Source organism: Aptenodytes forsteri, unplaced genomic scaffold, assembly GCF_000699145.1.
Source record: "Aptenodytes forsteri isolate BGI_AS27 unplaced genomic scaffold, ASM69914v1 Scaffold193, whole genome shotgun sequence".
Taxonomy (NCBI): domain Eukaryota; kingdom Metazoa; phylum Chordata; class Aves; order Sphenisciformes; family Spheniscidae; genus Aptenodytes; species Aptenodytes forsteri.
The window spans coordinates 17,501,389-17,511,055 of NW_008795405.1; the positions used below are offsets into that span (position 1 = coordinate 17,501,389).

Sequence of the window (9,667 nt, forward strand, 5' to 3'; positions counted from 1 at the left end):
CACAACCTCCTGTTGCCTCTGTGCATATTTTCCTTATTAAATAGCTATATTAGTACAGAAACTAATCCATTAGAATCCTTCTTGGAGCGCCCCCGGTTTTCTTTTCTTTTAGTATCGTGAAACTTGAAGTGCAGACATACCATTTAGCATAAGCTTACCATCTTCCAGTTATGCTTAAACACACAGCTAATTCTACAGTTTGCAAAATTGTCTTCTTGCTTTGTTACTTACTGGAGGAAGTGGAGGAGGAAGAACAGGTGGCAAAGGAGCTTCATCTTCTACTGGAGAACTGACCTCGGGCGTGGGACTGGATGACTGTTCAGTAGAAGGAACTATAGCAGGATTGTTGTTGTTATCTTCAGTTGTCTCAGATGTTTGATTTGTGGTTTCAGTGCTTATCAGTTCCTCAGTAGCAGGAGAAGGTAATTCATTGTCATTGGCATCTGACGAAGGGGGTGGCTCATCAGGAAGAGGAACTGTAGGTTGCACGGAAATAGGTTCTTCAATATTGCCATTGGTACTAGCATTACCATTATCGACATCAGCTAAGATGCCTATGAAGTCCTGTGGATTGCTTGGCTGATAAAAAGGAGCACTTTCTATTCCTCCAGCAAGAGTATTAAAGCGCTGATACAATAATTTTTGTATATTTGGTCCACTTGGGCCTTCTGGTTCAGTGATAGAACTACGCTTCTTTAATGGCCTAGGAGCATTGGCCAATTTTCTTCTCAGAGCTTCAAGGTCAGCATCACTTTGATATCGTAGGGGTGAATGCACAATAGGCGTGAGCTTAGTAGGACTGAGAGGACGAGGAATGTTTTCCACATTGCTATTTTCACTGGATGGTGGAGCATTTTCCAGCTCTTGATCTTTTTCAGAGACCTCAGTCTGAGGCTGAGGTTGTGGCTGTGAGGAAGTCTGGGCAGGCAAAGAACCATGAAGGAATGGCAAGGGTGAGGGAGAAGTTGAACCAGATTGTAATACGGGTTTTCCATAAACTGAAGAAAAGAAAGATGGAAAACAGTGAAGAACTGTTCTCAAATTATGTAATAAAATATTTGCAAATAAACCGCATATGTGTCTGTTGCTACTTGTTTGACACTAATACAGAAAGAAAAAAATCAAATTAATTATATTGGAACCTATCAAAACAGAAATAAATACTCACCTGTTGGTAACTGCGATGCTTCTTACCATTACAAGCGACAAGTAACATCTGGAATGTTTTTCCTCTTTCATGAGGAAACAGTAAGAGGAGAAAAACTCTCCTCTCTAGACACTGTTCTTACAACTTATTTCTGAAAGTATCAGTAGAGTATCCAGACTGTATTGTTCTAATTGCATCTTGTTTTAAATAAAAGGTAACTGAATGTATACTAATGTATCACCCCAAAAATACTTGGGATAATTTTTCTGTCATGCTGCATACATAAAATATCTTTCCTCTTCTCACAGATTTAGACAAGTTTTTCAAACTGATACAGAAAGTAAACTAAGGCAAATAATTAGATCTTAACAGTCTATTTCAAAGGAAAAAAATAAAGCAAAATATATTCTACCTGCTTTTACTGACTTATTTAAGGTATTGTATACAGCTTGTTGATAATTCTTTGGTGGTGTTGCTTGCTGAAGATACATTGAGTAGATGGAACTGGAGTTCACTGTCTGTGGCCCTTTTCTGGGAGACTGAGGTCTTGATCCTTTATCAGCTAGAAAAGGTCTGATTGCCACAGTTAAAGGGAGCTCTGGCCTGCCATCTCCTCCTGGAAACAAGGGGGGACCGGAAGGTTGATACGTAGGGCTGGGAGGTACAGAAATTCTCTGTTGAATCTGTTGTGAAGAACTGGGCTGATGTACATTGCTTGGCGGTGGAAGTGGAACAGGTCTTTGCCGATTTGTTATACTGGTGCCAGGTCTGGGCAGACTGCCATCCTTCCTTCTTTCTAGAGAATTTGTAGAACCTGTTCCTAAGGGAACTGGACTTGGATAGGTCCCATAGTTTTGAGGCAACTGCTTGCTTACACCAGGAATTGTTGGTGGCACCTTCCCCAGGTCAAGACCCTATGTAAGAACAATAAAAAAGTATATACCATTTAATTAAATAAAATACTTGTGAGCAAGAATATTCCTTATTCAACAAAACATACTAATAATCTGTGTGACAGCAAAGGAGTCAAGATAAACCATTTGTGTTCCTTAATCACTAGCTATGATTCTACCTGCATTTACCACAAGACCTCATCATACATCAGACAGGCCACCATTTAAAGGCATCTTCAGCTATAATACATTAATATGAATCCAAAACTATTTGCATACTTTCAAAGCCTGAATAACTTGTTCTAGGTTCTGGATCTCAGTATCTAGTTGATAGTGTACTTGATAATATATAGTGTATAACAGAGTTTACCAAAACTATTTAAAGACAAGGTCCTTATTCTTTAAAGATACAGTCTTAAAGAATTCATAAAGTACTAGAACAACAGTGCAGACAGACACCACCAGTGGACTCACTCAAGGATGGATTTAATGACTTCTTTTGTGAGATTTTTGTGAGAAAAAGAGCGCACTGAAAAAGTGACAAGTACACCAAGGAAAAATAGTAACGAAGATCTGAATTAGAAAAATAGGAAGGTGCGGGAGATGATTAGGAGAGGCACAGGGAGAGAAAAGGGGAGACCAGATATGTAAAAGAACAGGAAGGAGTAGGAACTACTGAAGTTGAAAAAAAAATAATAATAAATTGTAATGTGATAAGAACAGAAAGGAACAGGAGGAATACAATGGTAATTTTCTTTGTGACTTCTAAAATAATCATCAGCAGGGAAACTGAACGTGTATGTATCTCAAGTGAGTTCAGCTATGGAAGCCAAAGGTTCATAATTTCAGCAAAACAGATCTATAAATACATCACAGATGAAACCCACCAGCTTATCAGTACTTCCTAATACTGAAGTTGGCAAAGGCTGGCTGGATATAGTTCCTTGTTTTAAAGCAGTATCCATGCTTGATTCTTTCCAGTCTGTGTTGGAGATCTGAGGGGGTTTTACCACAGGGGTTGAGCTCTGTTTAAGTATTGGCCAATTTCCATCATTAGCTTGAAAACAGACAAAAATACTGTATTTAAGATAATCCACACCACCATTGTAAACAAGCAAAACAACATGTGAAATGGAATAGATTAGATTACAACAGGATTAATTTGATTCCAGAAATGAGATAAATCACTATTAACGTTCGATTCAGAAATCAATACCGAAAGCCCAATCACTGCATATAATATGCTGTTCATTACCCTTTGACATTCAAATTGTATTGAAAAAAAGATGGTTAAAATTTTGGTTTGAGCGTTGCATATTCTATTATTAGAAGGCAAACAAGTTCAGAACAAAAATCCTTACAGAAACACTTCATCAACATATTTCTTTTGGTACTATGTGGAGACATTGTCAAATTATGCTAAACGCTAAGTCTACGTAAGCTCTGAGTGGACTTACTCCAAATTTAAACTATGGTTACTAGATTCATTCACTTATAACAGGAAGTAAAAACTCATTTCAACAATGGGGCGGAACAAAAGCATACATTCCTTTGCTGGAAGTGGCAGTTAACTTACCTTTTGTTTTTCCTCAACATACTCACCTGATTAGAATTGCCCCAGACACTTAATTTTAAAGAAATCTATGAAGTCAGCTGACAACTTCAACTCACAGGGTCAAGATACAAGTCATGGGCTTTTATCTTCATCATATGCAAAAAATCATGCATAGCTGCACATAAACTGAGGCAACAAATCCTTAATGAAGTCCTAGATGCATTGGTACGTTACTTTATTAACTGCATGAGACTATTTAGCTTCTGTTCTCTAAATAAGCAAGAGAGTTTAAGTAGCCTGATAATTAGATCTGGTTTACAGTAACTAACTAGATCCCTGGTTAGAGCCTAAGGCTTTGATTTGCCTTTAAAAGAGTACACTTCATGTTTCTCTTACTCTGAGGAGACCAGAGATCATTTCTCCTTCTCTATTGCCTGTCATTATCTTAGTGGAGCACTTAGCATCAGTAAAGATGACATGTAACATGTAACTAACTTTACTAGAGGATAACAACTAAAATGGAGGGGAGTGTGTGTGTGTGTGTGTGTGTGTGTACGTGTGCAGTTCTACTGAGATTTCTGGACTCCAACAAAATAAAACAAAAAACAGATATTTATAGCATCAGTAAAGATGACATGTAACATGTAACTAACTTTACTAGAGGATAACAACTAAAATGGAGGGGAGTGTGTGTGTGTGTGTGTGTGTGTACGTGTGCAGTTCTACTGAGATTTCTGGACTCCATAGTAAGACAACATCAAACGAAAATCAGGTATTTAATGGCAAAGTTTACCATTTCGTTTCAGTTTTAAGCCCCTAGAAAACAGAATCAGCAAGGCTATTTCTAGAATTCTTTGCTGTCCTTGTCTAGTATAGCAGACAGTCTAAGAATAAACTGCATAGGAACATTCTAATTACAGTGAATCTAACATCATCACTCTACTTTCTATCCATAAGCCTTATCCTCTTTATTGAGTATCCCTTTTCAATGCCCTCCCCCGAAATGACAACCTGAAGACTTCTTGACAATTACCAATGTTTTCACTGTATGAGTGCAAATTCACTCTATTAGCTCATAAACCTATTTATACGCTTGTTAAAATCATATCACTTTTAAGTGAGAAAAAAAAAAGTTATACCTCTGCATTTAAGCTACCATACCAATTATTTTTTAATTATATGTGCCGACCATTTTCTAATATTACACATTATATTGTATTAAACTTTCAAATTCAGATCAACTGTGTTTGAATTCTGAGGGATAATTACTTTGGAGCAAGATTGTTTTTGTGGTTGGTCATTTAAATAGGGCTAACACTTGCATATTTTTACACTGAGAATATAGTATATAGTTCAGAAATCACTTTTCAGACTTGCAAACTGCCAGGAAGTGAAGTAATGAGGCCCAGCTTTAGTGCTGGCAACATCCAAGAACTGGACATGTTGGGTTTTTTGTTTGTTTTTGTTTTTAATCATCTGGTTATCAAGAGCAAGACCAAAAAAGATGACTGTCTAAACACTTTGACCCTAAATAATGGCAAATTTTCCAAGTATGCACTGAATTAACATTTACCGTACAAAATACACAGGATGTTCCATAACTCCAGTAAGGTTACGGTTCAGTGAAACTTTTGTTTTGAAGATCAGTAAAAGGTGTCATATCTGATTCACGCTAAACATGAATGCATCTTTAGCTGTAAGTTTAGCTATTAAGAAAGCACTTACAGAAACAACAGCAAAAATCCCAAAGAATTTAATTATCTTACCTGCAAATACAAACCCACACTCTTGTATTAGAAAGATAGTTATACAAAAACTTTTTGTAATCCTTTGAATTCCAAGTATTAGCATGTTCATCCCCAAATTCCGAGGTAATAGACTGGAAGTAAATTCAGACTCTTTCCCCTCTCTCTACCTTCTCTGTTTCATTCTGCTTAGATAAACATCAGAATGTAACTGTTCCCACCTTCATGTCCTTCATATTACAATCTGGAGGACTTGCCAACTACCATGCATTTTTTATGAGTGCACCTCTCACATACTCCCACAACCCAACCTGAATCTCATGCACTTAACTAAGCTGCTGTTGCAATCTGCAACTGCAGTGCATGGCACCACAGGCTGCGCAATAGGTGCTAAGAGGAGGCAACCAAACAGCGTCTGCCTTCTGCTATCTTTGGTTAGACTGAACAGGTCCCAGACACTCTTGCCCATCTGATGGCAACACCCTTCTGACAAGCCCTCACTAGCTCCTGCTTTCAGCCACCCCGTAGCCATTTCAGCCAACTGGCTTCATTTTCTCCTCCAAATGTACCCTCTTGTCCGCTGCTTGTAAGACTACCTAACACCCAGCGTATTTCAACTCCCACCAGTCCATTTTGTATTTACATAAATAAGACAGTGACATGCAGACACAAAAGGTTTTGTGCATGTTCTCTGATTTTACCTAAAAATTTTTGTAGGTCTGGATCCACGATACTTACTATAGCAACTGAAGTACAAACCAAGTATAACATTTTTGTCCAATGGAAGTCAGCAAGATTCTCGCTATTGACTTGGACAGAGTGAGCTTTTATCCCAACTCTGGGGCCAGTGCAACACGGAAACTCAAAGTTGCCCACAAAGTATCTCAAGCTAAACCTGTATGTAATACATTTATCTCATCTGAGATATACTAAAACATGCTTTGGTGCTTACCATGAATTTTCTAATAACAATTAGAAAATTTTGAGGTTTTTGCAATGAAGAAAACTCATCCCTAATACACTACTCCAGTACTCCAGGGATGAATTTGCTGCAAATCTGTTTCCTTCAAAGATGAAAAGCAACTTCTCAACAATTTTACATTTCAACAGCATCTTCTGCATGCCAGACCACAACACAAAGATGCTGTTTAATATGCATCTGTATGCAAGAGCTCAGATGACCATATTAAAAACTGAGTTCTTAGCTAGCCAGAGATCTACGGACTCACAGTGCTGGGTGTCAAAGAGAGTAGGTGCCAGGCGGATGACATTGTGAACAGCAGACTGAAGAGAAGTGGAAGGTGACAGAATAGGATCCACTATTATGTCTAAATCAGAAACCTTCCAGGTGTCTGGAGATTTTTTCACACACCCACAGTCTGTCTCTACCGGACACACCAAGGCAGATCCAGTTACACAGAAAAAGAAAGAAAAAAAGTGGTGGAAAAATTATAACAATGACAATGGAGAAGTTAGAACAGGAACACTCAGATAATGAGAAATAAAAGCATGACAGTTGAAAAAAATTTCTCAATTTCTTTTCTTCCTGGGAGCATATAAGCTTCTCCTTACATCTGTCTTATAGGACTTTATTCAAGTACAGTCAGAGTAATAAACACAAAGTCAGTCCTAAGGTAGAATAATTACTTTTATAAAATCAGAAAGTTATCAGTCGGAGATCCTGTAACCTCCTAAGGTAGGTCTAGAAGTGGGTATGTATATCTTCTGAGGTTGATATTTACAAAATTGTGAATTATTTTTGGTTGGTGAACTTAAAAGTTATGAGCTGTCCTTTCCCATATGCAGAAGGGGAATCCACATGTCTGAAAACAAAACTATTGCAATCTGTCACTTCACTCCGCAATTGAGTCATTCCATATTCTTAAGACTTTTCCGTAAAACCACAGTGATGGGGTTTGTACAGCCTTTGAATTAAACTAAAGGTATTGTTAAATCACTAGTATCAATGGAAAAGGCTGGGGGGTTTTTAAGTTTTGTTTGGATAGTTTCACTTCCTAACCTTGGGGTTTTGGACGTGGGGGCATTTCTGTCATTCTTTCCTACGGAGATGTTCAGACTGTCTTCCCTCCATCTCTTCCTCCCCATTTGGAAGCATGCTGCAAGCTTTGCTGGAGTATTCAGTGTTCAGTACTGGAATGTATGTAAAAATTGCAGAAGCTATGCTCTAGTGGTCATTTCTTATCTCATTTTTAGATCTCTCCTAGAGACCAGGTAAACTAAGTCCTGTGGTTAGACCCATGGGATCGTGCATTTTTATTTGTATTATGCGCTTTTTCCTAGCTAACCATTTCTTAAGAATTCTGATTTTGCTAAGATGTGAGTAGAGAGGTAAGCTTTGCCAGAATGAGAACTTAAGGCACAAATGTCATGACCTGCTTCCTTCAGTCTCCAGTGTAAATTAAAAAAAAAAAAAAAAATCTATTTTATAATGTAGATGGTATTATTAATTATGGGAGACACGGGAGCCAGTTTTGGACATCAAGTTCTGGGGAGTGCTGTGGAAGGGCAGCTCATTCACTAATGAAGGCAGAAACAAGTAACCAGCATCAATGCTAAGGTTATTCCATTTCAGAAATGCTTCAAGCACCACAAATTCTCGTATCTCAGTTGGAGCAAAAACCTCCCATAGTTATATTCTATTTTCCTATTTAGTCCCCTTCTGAGAAGTAATATTAATTTTACATGTTCACTAGCTTTGTTTTACATGACAAAAAGCAATATACTGTAAGTAGTTGTTTACAATATAGTTTGCCACAAAGTTGATTTCATTATTATATTCAAACACACAAACTAATTGAAAAGCAATTAAAGGCAGAACATAGAATCTGTGAAGGAACATGTGCTCCTTTTAGTGGTGTACCAGCTAGTAAAATTTTAAGGAAAACACTCAAGTCTCCTAAGAAGAATTCATGGAAAGAGGCAAAAGTGCTTCATATCAAATGACTAATGTCCAATTCACAGAATAGTATCAAGACATCTAAAACTTGCCTCTTCCACTACAGAGATTGTGCCGACGCTGGGTCTCCTAAGATTACTCCTTTTCTTTATTACTCCTTTCCAAACCATGTGTATTAATAAACACCACACTTAAGTGCTTACCAGATTTTGATCTTCCATGTGTTGAGCTAGAAGCAATGGTGAGAGACTGTGGTTTAACTGGATCTACTGGTACAGCGTAAGTGCCAGCACTTGGAACTTGGATGTAAGGGCCTACTGCTGCCACCCTTCCTGAAGCACTCAAGGATGACTGGGGTGATGAAGTTCCATTAATACGATTCAACTAAAAAAATCAGACAAATTGAAACGTGAACTTCCATTTAATCTAGGCATTTGTGCATGAACCCGAGGTCTAAATTTAATTATCTAGAACCATGCACTGTAGCTAAGAAACCTTAATAATTAAGTTACCATACTCCATGCTTCTACCCCCCCCCCAAAGGTAGAAAGTACAAATTTTATTCCCTAAAATAAACACCTCAAAAATTAAATTTCTCAGCCACAGCACATACATTTCTTGTAGAAACCTTTATCTGTATACGGTCTCTTTCATTGTGCCTTTCTTAGGCAAATGGGCTAAAATGAGTTCTTAAATGATCAATATGTTTTGGGTTTTTTTAAAAGCAATACCTCAGGCTAGGAACACATATGGAAATCCAGAATTGATCTCCCTAGTCCTTAGACAAATGGTCTACTGTGCAACTGATTTCTTTTCAAAGTTCCAGACAACTATTAAGACTAACTTTATCAGACCATTTATATTTTTATCGATTTTCCATATTGGAAGATCAGTATTTTATAAACCCCAAAGTTTTTATGCTTTCACGCTTTGAAACACAGCCCATAATCACAGTTTCCTTCCTAGAAATATAAACTACTATAATTTTTAATATAGTATGGTCTGTGTCATAAAGAAAAATAAAAGGAAACATACTCTGTCTAACAGTTTTCTGATATTTATGCAAAACCGTAACATAGTTTTAAGAAGCCTGCTACTTTTAAAATAAGTTCTTTAGATATAACTGTATTACTCAGCTAGGAAAAAGTGAGATTCTATGTAGTTTTTATAGGCTCTTGATAAACTAAAGTGTGGCCCTTTTAACAGTTTATCTTACAGGAATGTTTTCTTTTTGACGTGCCTCAACTTTTTTCTTGTATAGTCGTTCACGCAGCTCATTGATTCGCTTGTCCATCATAGCCACCTCCATATTACGTTTGTTTAAGAGTTCTTTCTGCTGCTGAAGCTTAGAGTTCTGCTCCTGGTTAAGCCTATAACGAATCTTAAAAAAAAAAAAAAAAAAAAATTGTT

General features: G+C 37.3%; 1 protein-coding gene across 1 annotated transcript in view; it reads right to left on the reverse strand.

Moving 5' to 3' along the window:
* Positions 1 to 9,667, reverse strand: part of PPP1R13B (protein phosphatase 1 regulatory subunit 13B) — a 77,960-nt gene that overhangs the window by 5,991 nt on the left and 62,302 nt on the right. Inside the window, exons 8-12 of the mRNA XM_009280981.1 lie at positions 9,474 to 9,638; positions 8,461 to 8,641; positions 2,928 to 3,097; positions 1,560 to 2,061; positions 232 to 998 (exon numbers count right to left, since the gene is read on the reverse strand). Of these exons, the coding sequence (XP_009279256.1) occupies positions 232 to 998; positions 1,560 to 2,061; positions 2,928 to 3,097; positions 8,461 to 8,641; positions 9,474 to 9,638 (1,785 nt within the window). The remainder of the gene's footprint in view (positions 1 to 231; positions 999 to 1,559; positions 2,062 to 2,927; positions 3,098 to 8,460; positions 8,642 to 9,473; positions 9,639 to 9,667) is intronic.